This window comes from Pristiophorus japonicus, chromosome 5, assembly GCF_044704955.1.
Source record: "Pristiophorus japonicus isolate sPriJap1 chromosome 5, sPriJap1.hap1, whole genome shotgun sequence".
Lineage (NCBI taxonomy): Eukaryota > Metazoa > Chordata > Chondrichthyes > Pristiophoridae > Pristiophorus > Pristiophorus japonicus.
Genome location: NC_091981.1, coordinates 703,739 through 723,618, shown reverse-complemented (window position 1 = coordinate 723,618; position 19,880 = coordinate 703,739). Strand labels below are relative to the sequence as shown.

At 56.1% G+C, this 19,880-nt stretch overlaps 1 protein-coding gene across 4 annotated transcripts in view; it reads right to left on the bottom strand.

Moving 5' to 3' along the window:
* The window catches only part of rreb1a (ras responsive element binding protein 1a), a 306,278-nt gene that overhangs the window by 139,587 nt on the left and 146,811 nt on the right, over positions 1 to 19,880 (bottom strand). For all 4 annotated transcript variants that reach the window (XM_070880283.1, XM_070880287.1, XM_070880284.1 and 1 more), the window contains exons 4-5: positions 18,699 to 18,788; positions 16,402 to 16,565 (exon numbers count right to left, since the gene is read on the bottom strand). In XM_070880283.1, the coding sequence (XP_070736384.1) occupies positions 16,402 to 16,565; positions 18,699 to 18,788 (254 nt within the window). The remainder of the gene's footprint in view (positions 1 to 16,401; positions 16,566 to 18,698; positions 18,789 to 19,880) is intronic.

The following is a 19,880-nucleotide window of genomic DNA, read 5'->3' as shown; positions in this document are numbered from 1 at the left end:
CCCCCCCTCCGCCCGTCCTCCCTCCTCTCCCCCGCTGCCCCCTCCCCTCCCTCCCCCCGCTGCCCCCTTCTCCCCCTCCCCTGCTCCCCCCTCCTCCCGCTCCCCTCCCCCTCCCCCTCCCCCTGCTGCCCCTTCTCCCCCCTCCCCTGCTCCCCCCCACCCGCTGCCCTTCTCCCCCTCCCCGCTCCCCCTCCTCCATCCTCTCCCCTCCCCTTCCTAACCCCCGCTGCCCCCTTCTCCCCCTCCCCCTCCTCCCCCGCTGCCCCGTCCCCCCCATGGGGTCCATGGGTCACAGCTTAAAACTCAGCGACCATCCTCTCCACCATCAAACAGTCCACTGCCACAGAAATGATAGCCACTCGGGTGAAAGAAAGACTTGCATTTCTATAGCGCCTTTCACAACCACCGGGCGTCCCAAAGCACTTTACAGCCAATGAAATAATTTTTGGAGTGTAGTCACTGTTGTAATGTGGGAAATGCGGCAGCCAATTTGCGCACAGCAAGCTCCCACACACAGCAATGTGATAATGACCAGATAATCTGTTTTAGTGACGTTGATTGAGGGATAAATATTGGCCCCAGGACACCGGGGAGAACTCCCCTGCTCTTCTTCGAAATAGTGCCGTGGGATCTTTTACATCCACCTGAGAGAGCAGACGGGGCCTCGGTTTAACGTCTCATCTGAAAGACATAAAATGAAAAGCAGCCACTGCCTGCCGGGGGTGGGGAAGAATTAATGGGAAAATATGAAAACAAACCTGGGAGAGGTTGAAAACTCCAGAATGTTCTCTCGTTACTTGTTTTAAAAGCGACGAGAGTATCTTTTGCCAGCAGGGCCACTTGTTGCGTGTTTTGTGAATGAAAGGATCCATGCCAGTGGGACCGAGTTATCACCTCCTGAATGTATTTGAGTTTCATTTATAAACCGTTTGTCGCAAAGGACACTGCAGGAAACACACTGTCACTTCCTGATCACCTCATTGTCCAAAGCACTTTGATCATCCAACTGAGCCACGGGGGGGTACGGGGGGAGGGGTCACATACCGAGACACGGTTTCGCCGGAGTGTCCCAGCAGCACTCGAGGGCACACGCTCAAATGCCAGTCTCATCAACTTTTGCACTCGAGCTGCTGCTGGGGGGGTGGTGGGAGGGGGAGGGGTCTCAGTAACTGTGGCCAGGTACTGAGGACAACAACCATGTGTATTTATATAGCACCTTTAGTGTTGTGAACCATTCCAAGGTGCTTCACAGGAGCGATTATCAAACAGAACGTTCACTGAGCCACACAAGGAGATATTGGGGCCGGAGCTGGGGCAAAGAGGCAGGTTTTAAGAGGAGTCTAAATGGAGGAAAGAGAGGTAGAGAGGTGGAGAGGTTTAGGGAGGGAGTTCCAGAGCTGGGGGCCCAGGCAACAGAAGGCACGGCCACCGATGGTGGAGCGATTATAATCAGGGATGGTCAAGAGGGCAGAATTAGAGGAGTGCAGACATCTCGGGAGTTGTGGGGCTGGAGGAGATTACAGAGATAGGGAGGGGCAAGGGCCATGGAGGGATTTGTAAACAAGGATGAGAATTGTTAAAATGAGAGAAACAATTTGGTGTAATGGTTTTATTTAGTGTGGAACTGTGCTGCAATGGGCTGTGACACAAATGCTCACATCCCGCTCAACAAAACTTAAAAACAAATTCAAATTCAACTTTTTGTTCTTACGAATGAGAAGTGAAGAAAAGGAGCGTTGTGAGGGAATGATCGTACTGTTCCCTCTGGTGCCTCTTAAACAGTCTCACCCAGCAGACATGTTCCAGAACCAGTCTCCAGCTTCGGCCCAGTGACCCCTGAAATCACCACCCAGCCCGTGTAAGATAAGCATTCCTCCCCGTGTGTTCAACCATTTGCTCAACCCAAAGGCTGTGTTGCATCAGCCGACCATCTGTCTGGTATTTTATGCTTGTTACCACTCCCTGCTACAGAATGCATTCTGTTGTGATGTGAGAACGCAGAGTGAAGACCTGGCTTGCCCAGGGAAGGCCAGTTCCATGTGTAGAACCACAGAGTGAGTGAGCAGAGAGAGGCCAGTCGGCCCATCACAGCCCGCTGCCTCATATCACTCAACGCCCAGCGGGCCAGGAGCCTTTGCTCAGAGAGCTGTTCATTCCTGTCGTCACTCCCGAATCGAGCTTCCATTGGGAGGGGGGGGAACAGAGAGTGAGCTTCCAATGGGAGGGGCAGGGGAGGGGAGGAGGTGGAGAGCGAGTGTCAATGGAAGGGGGAGGGGAGGGGAGGGGAAGGGGGGAGTGGAGGGGAGGGGAAAGGGGGAGGGGAGGGGAGGGGAAAGGGGGAGGGGAGGGGAGGGGAGGGGAGGGGAGGTGGGGAGCAAGCGTCAATGGGGGAGAGGGGAGGGGAGGGGAAGGGGGAGGAGGGGGTGTGGGGGGGGGGGTCGATGAGGAGAAGGAAGGGGAACGTTTTACGAAGCAGCTGATGTGAGCTGGGGGGGGCGGGGGGAGAAGGTGTTACGGCTCGCCCGGGAGGGAGAGAAATATAAACGAGTCGGTCAGGGCTCTCACTTCTGCTTTAGATGCACATCAGGGGACGATGGATACGGCTCGGCCGAGGATAGCCGTTACGCCTTGTAAATTAATAATGTCCCTTTGCCCAACCTTCAGGGAACCCTGCCCAGCCGGCACTCCGCCCCCAGCCAGCCGTGACTCCGCCCCCAGCTAGCCGGGACTCCGCCCCCAGCCGTGACTCCGCCCCCAGCCAGCCGTGACTCCGCCCCCAGCCAGCCGCGACTCCGCCCCCAGCCGTGACTCCGCCCCCAGCCAGCCGCGACTCCGCCCCCCAGCCGTGACTCCGCCCCCAGCCAGCCGGGACTCCGCCCCCAGCCGTGACTCCGCCCCCAGCCAGCCGGGACTCCGCCCCCAGCCGTGACTCCGCCCCCAGCTAGCCGGGACTCCGCCCCCAGCCAGCCGGGACTCCGCCCCCAGCCGTGACTCCGCCCTCAGCCAGCCGGGACTCCGCCCCCAGCCAGCCGGGACTCCGCCCCCAGCCAGCCGGGACTCCGCCCCCAGCCGTGATTCCGCCCCCAGCCAGCTGTGACTCCGCCCCCAGCCGGCAGTGAGAGCCTCCAGGAAGGAGGGGCTTGGCCAATACCTTCAGCAGAGATAGGCAGGCAGACAGAGCTGTCCAGCTCGGGTCGATTGGACACAAGTCCCGCTGTGGGCGAGGCCGCCTCCTGTTCAGGGAGATGGGACAGAAGGACAGTGGCCAAACTAAACCTGACAACTTAGTCACGTTCTGATGTTCGACAACAGTGTCCTGGTTCAGCGACATCACACAGCAATGAACAGGAGACCAAGTTGAATGTGGGTCAGTCAGTGCATTGCGAAAGCTATTGTTCTCCACAGGGCAGTGGGCCCGCCTGGCCTTCCCCAGCCTTCCCCTGTGTAGCTTCAGCTCGTCTGCTTTCGGCTTCTAGATTCCAGAAAGGCAACGAGGAGGTAAACACAGGCAGCTGAACAGGAAGTTGCTGTTTATCTCCTCCAGCCAGCACGGCCTGCTGGGGTAGATATGATCACCGGGATGTCTCGAAGCAATTCAATCACTCCTTACCACTTCCCCTCCAACCAACTGCCAAAACATGTCCCACAACCCGGCTGGAAAATAAAAGTAGGTCGGAAACGGCCTGCTCCCGGCGTTCATGTTAGCAAGTGTTTGTGTGACCAACATGTGCTGAATGAGAGCTCGGTGGGCAGGAGGACATGAGTCAGTAAGGGCTGTCGGCAGTGTGGCTGGATATTAGTCCCAACAACACTGCCTCCTTACGTTTTCCTTCGGGATTAGCGATATCGCAGGCAAACTGTTTGTAAAGGGAGGGAGGACCTTCGGAGGCAGGACTAACAGGGCCTCGCTGTGAATGAAAGTGTACGAACACTGCCCATTTAATGGTCAGAGGGTGAAGCACACATCTGGAGGGGCTGGGCAGACCCACCATTCACTCCGATCACTGCTACTTTTAACCATTTAACTGGATGTCTTACTACAATTATACGGGGCCTTGGTGAGACCGCACCTGGAGTATTGTGTGCAGTTTTGGTCTCCTTACCTAAGGAAGGATATAGAGGGAGTGCAGCGAAGGTTCACCAGACTGATTCCTGGGAGGGCAGGACTGTCGTATGAGGAGAGATTGGGTCGACTGGGCCTGTATTCACTGGAGTTTAGAAGAATGAGAGGGGTTCTGATTGAAACGTATAAAATTCTGACTGGATTGGACAGACTGGATGCGGGGAAGATGTTTCCCCGGGGCTGGGAAGTCTAGAACAAGGGGTCACAGTCTCAGGATACGGGGTAGGAAATTTAGGACCGAGATGAGGAGAAATGTTTTCACTCAGAGGGTGGTGAACCTGTGGAATTCTCTACCACAGAAGGCCGTGGAGGCCAATCATTGAATATATTTAAGAGGGAGATAGAGAGATTTCTCGACACAAAAGGCATCAAGGGGTCTGGGGAGAAAGCGGGAATATGGTGTTGAGATAGAGGATCAGCCACGATCATATTGAATGGCGGAGCAGGCTCGAAGGGCCGAATGGCCTACTACTGCTCCTATTTTCTATGTTTCTATGTTCGACCTTCCCGCTGGGAGAAGGTACTAGAATCCTCGCACATGGTTGCACAGATGCTTCAGCGAAAGGCAAGTTATACACCTGCCATGATCTGACTTAAACTACGAACATTTGCAAACAAATAGAAAGACTTGTATTTCCACCGCCTCCGGACGTCCCACAGCACCTCAGCACCGATGGAGTACTTCTAGTGTGGAGTCACTGAGGGAGTGCCGCACTGTCGGAGGGGCAGTACTGAGGGACTGCTGCACTGTCGGAGGGGCAGTACTGAAGGAGTGCTGCACTGTCGGAGGGGCAGTACTGAGGGAGCGCCGCACTGTGGGAGGGTCAGTACTAAGGGAGCGCCGCACTGTCGGAGGGGCAGTACTGAGGGAGCGCCGCACTGTTGGAGGGGCAGTACTGAGGGAGTGCTACACTGTCGGAGGGGCAGTACTGAGGGAGCGCCGCACTGTTGGAGGGGCAGTACTGAGGGAGCACCGCACTGTTGGAGGGTCAGTACTGAGGGAGTGTCGCACTGTCGGAGGGGCAGTACTGAGGGAGTGCTGCACTGTCGGAGGGGCAGTACTGAGGGAGTGCTGCACTGTCGGAGGGGCAGTACTGAGGGAGCGCCGCACTGTTGGAGGGGCAGTACTAAGGGAGTGCCGCACTGTTGGAGGGTCAGTACTGAGGGAGTGTCGCACTGTCGGAGGGGCAGTACTGAGGGAGTGCTGCACTGTCGGAGGGGCAGTACTGAGGGAGCGCCGCACTGTTGGAGGGGCAGTACTGAGGGAGCGCCGCACTGTTGGAGGGGCAGTACCGAGGGAGTGCCGCACTGTTGGAGGGACAGTACTGAGGGAGCGCCGCACTGTTGGAGGGACAGTACTGAGGGAGCGCCGCACTGTTGGAGGGGGTGTACTGAGGGAGCGCCGCACTGTCGGAGGGGCTGTACTGAGGGAGCGCCGCACTGTTGGAGGGGCAGTACTGAGGGAGCGCCGCACTGTTGGAGGGGCAGTACCGAGGGAGTGCCGCACTGTTGGAGGGACAGTACTGAGGGACCGCCGCACTGTTGGAGGGGTAGTACTGAGGGAGCGCTGCACTGTTGGAGGGGCAGTACTGAGGTAGCGCCGCACTGTTGGAGGGACAGTACCGAGGGAGCGCCGCACTGTTGGAGGGGCTGTACCGAGGGAGCGCCGCACTGTCGGAGGGGCAGTACTGAGGGAGCGCCGCACTGTTGGAGGGGCAGTACTGAGGGAGCGCCGCACTGTTGGAGGGGCAGTACCGAGGGAGTGCCGCACTGTTGGAGGGACAGTACTGAGGGAGCGCCGCACTGTTGGAGGGGTAGTACTGAGGGAGCGCTGCACTGTTGGAGGGGCAGTACTGAGGGAGCGCCGCACTGTTGGAGGGACAGTACTGAGGGAGCGCTGCACTGTTGGAGGGGCTGTACTGAGCGAGCGCCGCACTGTTGGAGGGGCAGTACTGAGGGAGCGCCGCACTGTTGGAGGGGCAGTACCGAGGGAGTGCCGCACTGTTGGAGGGACAGTACTGAGGGAGCGCCGCACTGTTGGAGGGGTAGTACTGAGGGAGCGCTGCACTGTTGGAGGGGCAGTACTGAGGGAGCACCGCACTGTTGGAGGGACAGTACTGAGGGAGCGCTGCACTGTTGGAGGGGCTGTACTGAGGGAGCGCCGCACTGTCGGAGGGGCTGTACTGAGGGAGCGCCGCACTGTTGGAGGGGCAGTACTGAGGGAGCGCCGCACTGTTGGAGGGACAGTACTGAGGGAGCGCCGCACTGTTGGAGGGGCTGTACTGAGGGAGCGCCGCACTGTTGGAGGTGCCATCTTTCGGATGAGATATTAAACCGAGGTGCCGCCTGCTCTCTCAAGTGAATGTAAAAGATCCCATGGCACTATTTGAAAAAGAGCAGGGGAGTTCTCCCTGGTATCCTGCCAAATATTTATCCCTCAACCCAACCCACATCAAAAACAGATTATCTGGTTATTGTCACATTGCTGTGTGTGGAAGCTTGCTGTACGCAAATTGGCTGCTGTGTTACACAGTGACTACACTTCAAAACAGTACTTCATTGGCTGTAAAGCACTTTGAGACGTCCGGTGGTCATGAAAGGCGCTATATAAATGCAGGTCTTTATTTCTAAAATAGGATATTTTTTCCAATAGATATACAACAACAACTTGTATTTATATAGCGCCTTTAATGCAGTAAAACCTCCCAAGGCACTTCACAGGAGTGTTACAGACAAAATAAATTGACACCGAGCCACATGAGGAAATATTGGGGGCAGGTGACCAAAAGCTTGGTCAAAAAGGGAGGTTTTAAGGAGTGTCTTAAAGGAAGAGAGAGGTAGAGAGGTGGAGAGGTTTAGGGAGGGAGTTCCAGAGCTTGGGGCCCAGGCAACAGAAGGCACGGCCACCGATGGTGGAGCGATTATAATCAGGGATGTACAGGAGGGCAGGATTAGAGGAGTGCAGACATCTCGGGGGGTTGTGGGGCTGGAGGAGATTACAGAGATAGGGAGGGGCCAGGGCCATGGAGGGATTTGTAAACAAGGACGGGAATTTTGAAATCGAGGCGTTGCTTAACCGGGAGCCAATGTAGGTCAGCGAGCACAGGGGTTAATGGGTGAACGGGACTCGGTGAGAGTTAGGACACGGGGCAGCGAGCAGAGGGGGTGATGGGTGAGTGGGTCTTGGTGCGAGTTAGGACACGGGGCAGCGAGCACAGGGGGGTGATGGGTGAGTGGGACTGGGTGCGAGTTAGGACACGGGACAGCGAGCAGAGGGAGTGATGGGTGAGTGGGACTGGGTGCGAGTTAGGACACGGGGCAGCGAGCACAGGGGGGTGATGGGTGAGTGGGACTGGGTGCGAGTTAGGACACGGGGCAGCGAGCAGAGGGAGTGATGGGTGAGTGGGACTGGGTGCGAGTTAGGACACGGGGCAGCGAGCAGAGGGGGTGATGGGTGAGTGGGTCTTGGTGCGAGTTAGGACACAGGGCAGCGAGCAGAGGGGGTGATGGGTGAGTGGGTCTTGGTGCGAGTTAGGACACAGGGCAGCCGAGTTTTGGATCACCTCTAGTTTACGTCGGGTAGAACGTGGGAGGCCGGCCAGGAGTGTGTTGGAATAGTCAAGTCTAAAGGTAACTAAGGCACGGATGAGGGCTTCAGCAGCGGATGAGCTGAGGCAGGGGCTGTATCACGCGGTTATATCCTGATGCCGGGACATTCTCCTTGTGCTTTTTAAATCTTCTGCCACCATTTTTCTGAAGCAGAATTGCTGTACGGACAAACTCCTTTCAGTTACCACAACAAGGGAACATCAAAAGATGGGAAATGGAATTAAAATCTTTCCATTCATATCTCCGCCAGCTCATGTCACCATGCCACATTTGCAGAGGAAGATTGCGAGGTTTGGCCATCAGCTGCGACGGTTGAAAGCTGCCCTGATGGTAACTGAGAAAACGTTTTGAAACACACTGTACTTGTGTGTGAATAAACAAGCAAGGCACAAACTGGAAATTCTGGTTTGGCCCATGAGTGTGCAGTGCAGTTTGGCAACAGATTAAGAGTCTCAAATCACTCAACAACCCCTCCGCCCTCCTCCCAAGTGCACTGCTGAAGGTGGGAAGTGGAAAAGGTGTTTGTAGATGAATCCAGCGCAGTGCAGATACGAAGCAGTATTGCGATAACCTGGGCTGACCTGGCCCACGAGGCCCCCTTTAACGGGCTGCGCGGTTTGTCAATTTAAAGCTGAGTTGACGCACCGCTTGACGGGAACCTTGTCTGACAGAACCAAGCATTTGCAATACTTGAGGGAAGCTGGCACGGTGATTCCCAGCTCCGCATCAACCTGTCTGGATGCTGCTCAGAACCTGTCCATCTCCTCCTTTTAACCACTGCGGCTCGATGGTGTTTCTGAATACGAGGGAGCCAAATTAATGAAGCAACTGCTCCCATCTCCCAGCTAATCCCACGCCTCCAACTGTGTCCACATCAGTGCATCCCACACCTTTCAATTCCATTTTAAACAGCGGAGAAAAACAAGGCACGTCACCCCATTCCTTTCCAGGGATGTTTAAAAGGGATCTCGGGTACATTCCTGGAGAGCAACAAACGTTTACACAGCTCTAATTACAGGACACTCCACAGACACTGTCTGTAATCTGTAAGTGCCTGCCCCAGCCGGGCCAAGGATCCGTGTCTTTGCTCAGTCCCGTCTCCGCCAACTATTGGCTAAAACACAGAAATAGTCCAAGACACAGAACATGTGCGCGTGTATTCCACCAATCCTGAGGCTCATCGAGTCTCACTCCATCCCACAGTGGATGAATACAGCCCTGGAAATAAGAATTTCCCGTTGTGGAAGAGTTGACTCCTCTATCGTCCCTCCAGGATACCCAGCGGCATAACCCAGTGATCTTCCTGCCAGTACAGGAAGTGAACGTTGGCCACAGGGCCGATTCCTGGAGTGGGCTGGTCACGCACACAGCGATATTCGGAGCACCAACTCTCAACGCCCCGTGGCTGGGAGGGAGGGAGGGGAGGAACTTCAGCCAAGGTCCCAGTTCCCTATTCTCAGCTGGGAGGCGCATGTGTGTATCTCGGGCTGAGGACAGGATTCGGAGATTGGCTATAATCACCGCTTCCAAATGGGAGTTGGATAAGTATCTGAACAAAAAAAATTGCAGGGCTACGGGGAAAGGGCGGGGGAGTGGGACTGGCTGAGGGGCTCTTGCAGAGAGCCGGCACGGGCTCGACGGGCCGAATGGCCTCCTTCTGTGCTGTAACCATTCTGTGATGCCTTTGTAGTCGAATAGTCAACTGGTGCTCACCATCTAGGTTCACACATAATAAGAATGGTCACTTGGGCAAGGTATCAGAGGGTTGCCGTGGAGTTACAGAATCAGCGCTTGCAGGAGAATGGGGTAAAAAGACACAGGGGAAACCCTCCTCTCTGCAGATGTCCCCCTTGGCACTGATTGTCAGCGAATTGCCTTCTCCTTTGAGGCTGAGAGAGAATCACATTGCAGCCAGATTGTGGCCAGCTGTGGAGGCCACGTTCCGGCTGGGAAAGTGCGAGTAGCCCCCGGCTACGTTAGCCTCAGGAGCAAGTGACTAACTGGATGGAATTTATCAGCAGCTGCCCACGCTCTTCACAAAGGGCCGATGACCCACGGATTCTACCCACAGATTATAACATTAATGCCGGAGACTGAGGAGTGCCATCCCATTGCAGGAAAACACTCAGACCCGGGGTTAAAGTCCCGGCTTCACCGACTGAATTGCAAATGAATATCGGCCGTTTGCATCCAGTCCTGAGGCCTGTGGGGCATCAGGAGGGTGCAGAGGGGGAGGGCAGGACTGGTCAGGGTGCCTTGGGCCGCCATATACAGAGACATTGATAGCACGTACTATCAAAAAGAACATACTGACGACAGAGCCCAGAGAAATTCTTCTCTCACTGATTCCACACCTTTTAACGCTCAGCAAACTGTTTCCACAGACCCAGCACTTGTTCCCGGGCAGCTGGTTGACAGATGCAATCTCTCCACAAATGCTCCACCGTTTTCTGCAGGCGCTGATAGATACTGCTCCCTTTGTGCAGCTGTAGTGAGACCAACCAGCAGGCCACAGTCCAATCCATCAGTGCCCCCAGCCCGGAGCACAGGGGACACTGAGGGCAAGGGCACAGCGACTGTGTACAAACGCTTCGTCTGGACAAACGCTCCGACTGTGTACAAACGCTCCGACCGCGTACAAACGCTCCGACTGGACAAACGTTTCGTCTGGACAAATGCTCCGACTGTGTACAAACGCTCCGACTGTGTACAAACGCTCCGACTGCGTATAAACTCTCCAACTGTGTACAAACACTTCGTCTGGACAAACGCTCCGACCGCGTACAAACGCTCCGACTGTGTACAAACGCTCCGACTGTGTACAAACGCTCCGGCTGTGTACAAACGCTCCGACTGGACAAACGCTCCGACTGTGTACAAACGCTCCGACCGCGTACAAACGCTCCGACCACGTACAAACGCTCCGACTGTGGACAAACGCTTCGTCTGGACAAACGCTCCGACTGTGTACAAACGCTCCGACCACGTACAAACGCTCCGACCGCGTACAAACGCTCCGACTGTGTACAAACGCTCCGACCACGTACAAACGCTCCGACTGTGGACAAACGCTTCGTCTGGACAAACGCTCCGACCGCGTACAAACTCTCCGACTGTGGACAAACGCTCCGACCGCGTACAAACGCTCCGACCGTGGACAAACTCTCCGACTGTGGACAAACGCTCCGACTGTGGACAAACGCTCCGACCGCGTACAAACGCTCCGACCGCGTACAAACTCTCCGACTGTGGACAAACGCTCCGACCGCGTACAAACGCTCCGACCGTGGACAAACGCTCCGACTGTGGACAAACGCTCCGACTGTGGACAAACGCTCCGACTGTGGACAAACGCTCCGACTGTGGACAAACGCTCCGACCGTGGACAAACGCTCCGACTGGACAAACGCTCCGACCGTGTACAAACTCTCCGACCGCGTACAAACGCTCCGACTGCGTACAAACTCTCCGACCGCGTACAAACGCTCCGACTGTGTACAAACGCTCCGACTGCGTACAAACGCTCCGACTGTACAAACGCTCCGACTGTGCAAAGTCTGAAACTGCACAGGGCGGGGAGCTCCACACTGCCAAAGGGCAGAACAATTCCGGACCGGATTTCGCGGAAGATTCACCTTCGAGTTGGCAGGACAGATAATGGAGGCAAAGCCCCCCGGCAACAACAACTTGCATTTATATAGCACCTTTCACATAGTGACCAATCGATGGGAGATTGATTGGGGTTGGGTTGGATGGATAAATTAAGATGCAGATTCCTGTATCATTAGCCGAGCAAAGTGTAAAGTTCCACAGGGCCCTTCCTGTACAACAGCAATAAGTTGCAGTTATATCGTCTTAACTTGGTAAAACATCCCAAGGCTTCACAGGAGCAATTATCAAACATAGAATCATCGAGCAGTACAGCACAGGAGGCAGCCATTCTGCCCATCGAATCTGCACCTGCTCTTTCCCCGTATCCCTGCGGTACTTGATTTATCCTTTTGAAGGCTATTTACAATATTAGGGCAGGTGACCAAAAGCTTGGCCAAAGAGGTAGGTTTTAAGCAACATCTTAAAGGAGGAGAGAGAGGCGGAGAGGTTTAGGGAGGGAGTTCCAGAGTTTAGGGCCTGTACTCCTGATACGATTATTGGGTTCGAATTTAGACGAAGATGGTCAAAAGGTGCGGCTTGCAAGAAATCTCACTCGCTACCGTGTCGCACTTTCTCTTCGTTCGAGGAACGGAGAAAACGTGGCAACAGGGAAGCTGGAAGGTGCAGCCTAGGCCAGGGTGGGGGGAACCTGAGGGGAGGGGTGTGTCTCTCCTGTCTGTCTGCACGCCCTCCATCGTGATATCCTCGCTGGGCCCCTGGAGGTCCCACAGGCTTTGCCCAGCGTCTGGCTCAGATGGACGATGGCGTGTGTGACTCGATACAACAACATAATTGCACAGGCGTGCAGCAACTAGCAGGTAAATGTGTTTGTTTATAACTCTGTACCAGACCGGCCTATTCCCCACCCCCCACTGACCCCTCCCCAGCCCCCACAACACAGCGGCTGTGAGATCCCACTGCCCACACAGGCTGGGTCCCCGGCCTCAGGATTTGGGCCAGGGTGGTAACCCGACAGATGGATGGGGCAGAAGTCCCACCCCTCCGCATCGCCCAATCAGAATCTCTGTCTCTGGCGACGGACACGGGCCGGATGGTGAATCGGAATCCGGGCTCGCTGGCTGGGAAGGTGAGAGGGAGACAGTCGCATTCTGCACAGGGCGATTCCAACCCTCCCTTCTCAGCGACTGGGAGAGGGCAACACTGGCAGTGGGCCCATGCACCGGCTGTGCATGGCTTGGTGCAAAGGGCTGGACACTCAACACTCCAACTCACACAGGCTTTGCTGAGCTTTCCGTTTTCCCAGCTACTTCTTTAATTCTCTCTCGAAAGTCAAAGCAGGAAGTGAAAGTTCCCATTGTTATTTCCCTTTCTCAATTTTGAAACGGTTATTCATGTTGTTTTCCCAGCCCCCCGGCACCGAGGCTGGGCCCTGATCGAATGTGGCACCCCACCGGGACACACGGGGTCAGGGGGTGGGGGGGGACCCGGGGTCGGGGGTCAGTGGGGGGGGGGGGGGGGCGGGGGAGGAGGCAGGGGCCCTGATCGAATGCGGCACCCCACCGGGACACACGGGGTCAGGGGGTGGGGGGCCCGGGGGTCAGTGGGGGGGGGGGCGGGGGAGGGGGCAGGGGCCCTGATCGAATGTGGCACCCCACCGGGACACACGGGGTCAGGGGGTGGGGGGGGGGCCCGGGAGTCAGTGGGAGGGGGCGGGGGAGGGGGCAGGGGCCCTGATCGAATGTGGCACCCCACCGGGACACACGGGGTCAGGGGGGGGGGCCCGGGGGTCAGTGGGGGGGGGGGCGGGGGAGGGGAGCCCGGGGTCAGGGGTCGGTGGGGGGGGGGGCGGGGGAGGGGGCAGGGGCCCTGATCGAATGTGGCACCCCACCGGGACACACGGGGTCAGGGGGGGGAGCCCGGGGTCAGGGGTCGGTGGGGGGGGGGCGGGGGAGGGGGCAGGGGCCCTGATCGAATGTGGCACCCCACCGGGACACACGGGGTCAGGGGGTGGGGGGGGCCCGGGGGTCAGTGGGGGGGGGGCGGGGGAGGGGGCAGGGGCCCTGATCGAATGTGGCACCCCACCGGGACACACGGGGTCAGGGGGTGGGGGGTGGGGGGCGGGGGAGGGGGCAGGGGCCCTGATCGAATGTGGCACCCCACCGGGACACACGGGGTCAGGGGGTGGGGGGGGGGGCCCGGGGTCAGGGGTCGGTGGGGGGGCCAGGGGAGGAGGCAGGGGCCCTGATCGAATGTGGCACCCCACCAGGACACACGGGGTCAGGGGGTGGGGGGGGCCCGGGGTCGGGGGTCAGTGGGGGGGCCAGGGGAGGAGGCAGGGGCCCTGATCGAATGTGGCACCCCCCGGGACACACGGGGTCAGGGGGTGGGGGGGGGGCCCGGGGTCAGGGGTCGGTGGGGGGGCCAGGGGAGGAGGCAGGGGCCCTGATCGAATGTGGCACCCCACCGGGACACACGGGGTCAGGGGGTGGGGGGGGGGCCCGGGGTCAGGGGTCGGTGGGGGGGCCAGGGGAGGAGGCAGGGGCCCTGATCGAATGTGGCACCCCACCGGGACACACGGGGTCAGGGGGTGGGGGGGACCCAGGGTCGGGGGTCAGTGGGGGGGGGGGGGCGGGGGAGGGGGGCCCGGGGGAGGGGAGGGGCCCGGGGTGGCCCCCAGGGCTGATGGGGGGACCAGGGGGAAATCAGCATTGTCCAACAATTGTTATCGTTTACCCGGGCCGTTCCCTGCAGTACACTGGGTTATGGAGGGTGAAGAGCAGGATCCCATGGTAGGAAGCTACATGTGAGCAAGTGACTGTCAGACATCTGAGAATGGATACTGCCATGAGACCCACATCTGTAACTGCCCTGCTGCCATTATCTGCAGCTTGCTCCGTTTGTTTTCTGGAAGCATCTGTTTCCCCAGGACAGTATGCACAGGTAACCACGGAAACAAGGCTGTGGTCAGCAAGAGCAGGCCTTTCGGGTGGGCCTCACTCCCTATCCCCATCTCTCCGTCTCGCTCTCTCCATCTCGCTCTCTCTCTCTCTTTCTCCGTCTCGCTCTCTCTCTATCTCTGTTTATCTCTTGCTCTCTCTCTGTCTGTCTGTCTCTCGCTCTCTCTCTCTGTCTCTCTCTCTGTCTGTCCCTCTCTGTCTCTCTCTCTGTCTTGTCTCTGTCTCTCTCTCTCTCTCTCTCTCTGTCTCTCACTCTCTCTGTCACTCTCTCTCTGTCTCTCTCTCTCTCTCTCTGTCTGTCTGTCTCTCACTCTCTCTGTCACTCTCTCTCTCTCTGTCTTGTCTCTGTCTCTCTCTCTCTGTCTCTCTCTCTCTCTGTCTGTCTCTCACTCTCTGTCACTCTCTCTCTGTCTCTCTCTCTCTCTCTCTGTCTGTCTCTCACTCTCTCTGTCACTCTCTCTCTCTCTGTCTTGTCTCTGTCTCTCTCTCTCTGTCTGTCTCTCACTCTCTGTCACTCTCTCTCTGTCTCTCTCTCTCTCTCTCTGTCTGTCTCTCACTCTCTCTGTCACTCTCTCTCTCTGTCTGTCTCTCACTCTCTCTGTCTGTCTCTCACTCTCTCTGTCACTCTCTCTCTCTGTCTGTCTCTCACTCTCTCTGTCACTCTCTCTCTCTGTCTGTCTTTCACTCTCTCTGTCACTCTCTCTCTGTCTCTCTCTCTCTCTCTCTCTCTGTCTCTCGCTCTCTCTCTGTCACTCTCGCCCCATCAATCCTGCAACTAACTGATGTCCGTACTTCAACAAATCGTTGTTACAGAATCACTTGCAGGGTAGTTGTGCCCTCAGCCACAATTCCACTGCTGGGAGACCAGAGGAAAGTGAAGTGCTGTGTTTGCACTTGTGTGAACTGGAGCACTTGGTGATTTTGTCCCAATTCCTGCATGTGTTGCAGCTTCCTCTCTGAACGTTGCTGTTTTATTCAGTACAGTAAGGCCCCTGACCACAAGGACTGCTCTGGTAATATCAAAACTGGGCTATTGAGGGAAGGACCTGTTGTGTATTTCCCTCCCGGGGAAGGGGAGGACTATTGAGGGAGGGTTTTAAACAGATTCTCACCGACTGAGAAGCCCCACGGCTGTGTGCATTACATCAGACACGGGATGGGGAGGGGAGGGAGAGTTCGCTGCGTGCCGGATGTCAGCAGAGGTATGTGTATAAAGCCCCTAAACTCTGTAATGTTGCAGCATCTGGGGTCACAGGATTGGTCAATTCCCCGAAATTCAATGTTAGCTTTTTTCAGTTTTAATGAGAAAGATTGTTTTTTCACTGGGGCACCTGTCTTCATAATTATAATGCCATTTCAACAAAGTTTCCGTTTTCCAGCCATTTTCTCTCCTGTAATCCTTCAATCTGTCCTCCCATGACTGAGAAACCGTTCGCAGACTGACAGAAGAAGCAGGTGACATTATCCAACCACGCGGGGATCGCAGGAGTCGTTGGTGATGCCTCTCGCTCCCAGCCCAGCCACGGAAATCACACGGCCTCTGTGCATTGATCAATCCCCTCCATCACAGCTCACCCTACCCCAGCACAAACTCACACAGCACCTTGACCAGGACAGCTCTGAGCTCTGCGATTGGAAACACCTCAAACAGAGGTGTCTCTAACTTCGAACGTAGCTGTTTCATTCAGTACAGTAAGGCCCTTGCACAAGGGCACACACAAAACCAGAACGGAGGGCTGGGGGCTTTTTCCTCGCAAGTACTTCCCAGAACAGCACAGAGCAAGATTGTGGGATAGAACCATCGAACAGGACAGCATGGGAGGCCACTCAGCCCATCGAGTCTGCGCCCACCCTTTCAAAGAGCAATCAGTCAGTCCCACTCCCCCTCTCTCCCCCCGTACCCCTGCAACATTTCTCCTTCAAGTGTTTATCCAATTCCTTTTTGAAGGCTGCAATTGAATCTGTCTCCATCTCCCTATCGGGCAGCGCGTGCCACATCCCGACCATCTCTATTAACGAGAGGGAACACAAACCACGATACCGCTGGTGTCATCAATTCTGGACAACTTGTCTTTGCCTGGCCGCCCAGCCATCACTGACCTGTGCATGTTGCCGTTGGTGGTGAAGGCCTGGTGACAGATGGAACATTTGTACGGCCGTTCCCCAGAGTGTACCAACATGTGACGATCCAGTGAGCTGGCGGAGCTGAGGGACTTTCCGCAGATACTGCAGGAATGCGTGGTTCCCCCACTGTCCGTGTTGTGCTGCAAACACACAAAAACCTTCCAGTTAAACGCAGGAATGTCCGGAACAGACGAGCACACGTGGATCACGACCTCAGTTGTCGGATAACGATCCACCCTCTCTGTTTGATGCCCGTTCCCCTCCCGCAGCGCAAACCCATGGAATTCTCGGCCTCGGAACCGGGAAAATCTGAGTTCCAGTGGGTTTGTGACACGTGCAAGTGAAGTTCAGGCCAGGAGCAGATCAGCCGTGATCTTATTGAATGGCGGAGCAGGCTCGAGGGGCCAAATGGCCAACTCCTGCTCCTAATTCTTATGTTCTTGTGTAAGGGTGAGTTCAGTGACCATATCAGAGCCGCCATTAGTGTTGCCATACAGTCTCTGAAACCGGTTTGCCAACAGCAGGAGTGAGCTATACGTCACATCAATTCTCCTTTAGAAAATGCAATGTGACGAGGGTCCTGACTGGGCTGTACTTTTGCCTCAGTGCACACACACCAATACACCCCAGACTGAGGATCCGTGGGTCAGAGACGGTCCAAATTCAAAGCCCCTTTCTGTCACGGTGCCCAATACCTGCCGGCCAGGAATGTGTTGATTATTGTTTTGAAAAAGGACAAAATATAAAATGTTATTAAATATCTTGTGTCTGTACGCCCTTCCTGTCTGCAAAATGTGACTTCCTGTTGTCATGTCTGTGTGACACGGTGTGTCAGCCCCCCGGTGTAAATTCCTTTGGCCACATTTACCACGGGCTTTTTGATGAATTTATCACCTTGCGACTCTGCAACCTGCCCACTGGGTTCTCACAAATCACTCGAAACGCTTTCTGAAATATCTTTTTCAGCCGCCATTGTTTTCCTCAGTAAGAGAAACGCTGCGATGTGTCCCATATACGAGTGTAAACTACTTTAGAAAATGACCCCATATTTACAATAACGTGATTAGTTTTATAACTGAATTGCCTCCTGCACCTTTCAATGCTTTCAGTGAAGTTCTCAGCCTCGCCCACGATCCTGGGCTGGAAACAGAACCCTAATATTTTTTCCCAGAGTGGTGTCTGTCAGCTTAATCTGGCTCGGGGCGTCTGAGCAAGGTGCATGGGTCCAATTGCCCAGCATGCACCAGCTTGCACTTCCTGCTCTAAACTTGTTCAACTTTATTTTGAAGAAAATCTGGGGGACAAGTTCCGAAGAGAAGCAGCCGAGGTAACGCAATCCTTGTGTAATTATCTCACGCCCTCAAACCCTGCTTCACCTGAAGACCACACTGCTTCTCATCTCCCGCCTCCCTGCGCCCAACACATTGGGAGTCTGACCAGTGTCTGTACTGAGTGTGGTGTGAAGTGCAGAACTGGTCATTTTATTCAAACTCTTGTGTTGAACATTCAAGATTTGGGTGACTGGGGAAAGTAACGGCTAATTAAAAGTCATTTCAGAAAGCAGCTTGAGAAGATTGTGGGCTGTCAATGGTCAGATTGCACAGTGACCAGTTCACACACACATTCTGATTGCGGCCATTTACAATGGATGGGGTACATTTCCAACCCGTCGTGCGGATCGCCACCCGCTGTACAAACCGCCCGCTTTTCATACGATGGTGCGGTTTCAATCCGCCAGACCGAGGGTGACTAAACACGATGCCAGGAGGTCACACGGTGCTCACGGGAAGATTGTGAAAACTTGTCCGCGGTGCGATGCCAGGAAAGCACAGAGCAGTGTCGTTCTATACGGCACGGTGGTTGGTTCATCGCAATACAACACAAAGTACCACGTGCTGTGTTAACCCAGTGCCGCTCCCTGGGCGTAGGGTAAGGTAGGGAGGCCCATTACTGGCACTGCAACAAACTGTAACTCCAGTCAGAATATCTAACTGGCACTGCGAATCAATCCATCATGCACACTGCCACGGACACACAGATTGTGCCTTCCTGTGCCTGCAATGTTCTGAAAATGCACTTTTAGAAAGGTTTTGTGCAACAGAACATTTTACTGTCATGCCTTGTAACATGGCTTAGCTCATGTACCAACACCTGACGTGTTGCACAGACAGGGGTGCAGGGTAGAACTCTTCACAACATCAAACCCGCGCAGCTGACTAGCGAATGGGGCTCTTGGCCTCGGCCCACAGCAGGCTGCATTAAACCACATGTACCTGTCGAATGTGCATCGTTAACTGGTGCTGTGTCCCGCAGTTCTTCTCACACAGAGGGCAGATAAAGGTCGACGTCTCCTCTTTGGCTTCCTGTAGTTGGTACAAGAGTGATAGAGAAATATGAGAGGAGGGTGTGTGAAAACAAGTCATGTTGTACACAGAGCAGAGGGTAGCATGGTACAGGCAATGAGTCACGCTCACGTGTACAATCGCACATTGTGAGTTCCTCAGTACAAGCCACATTCTGCTGCTCCGTGCACTTTCCTCATCGGCTGCAACGGTGCCTCGCTCTGCCAGCGCATTCCTGGGACGCTCAGTGGTCAGTGTGGGACGTCGAGTCAGTGCGGGACGGTCAGTGTGGGATGGACGGTCAGTGTGGGACGTCGAGTCAGTGCGGGACGGTCAGTGTGGGATGGACGGTCAGTGCGGGACGGTCAGTGCGGGACGGTCAGTGTGGGACGGACGGTCAGTGCGGGATGGTCGGTGCGGGATGGTCAGTGTGGGACGGACGGTCAGTGCGGGACGGACGGTCAGTGTGGGACGGTCAGTGTGGGATGGTCAGTGTGGGACAGACGGTCAGTGTGGGATGGTCAGTGTGGGACGGACGGTCAGTGTGGGACGGTCAGTGTGGGACGGACGGTCAGTGCGGGATGGTCAATGTGGGACGGTCAGTGTGGGACAGTCAGTGTGGAACGGTCGGTGTGGGAACGGACGGTTAGTGTGGGATGGTCAGTGTGGGACGGTCAGTGTCGGAGGGTCAGTGTGGGATGGTCAGTGTGGGATGGTCAGTGTGGGACGGACGGTCAGTGTGGGACGGTCAGTGTGGGACGGATGGTCAGTGCGGGACGGTCAGTGTCGGAGGGTCAGCGTGGGATGGTCAGTGTGGGACGGACGGTCAGTGTGGGATGGTCAGTGTGGGACGGTCAGTGTCGGAGGGTCAGCGTGGGATGGTCAGTGTGGGACGGACGGTCAGTGTGGGATGGTCAGTGTGGGACGGTCAGTGTCGGAGGGTCAGTGTGGGATGGTCAGTGTGGGACGGACGGTCAGTGTGGGATGGTCAGTGTGGGACGGACGGTCAGTGTGGGATGGTCAGTGTGGGACGGATGGTCAGTGTGGGACGGTCAGTGTCGGAGGGTCAGTGTGGGATGGTCAGTGTGGGACGGACGGTCAGTGTGGGAAGGT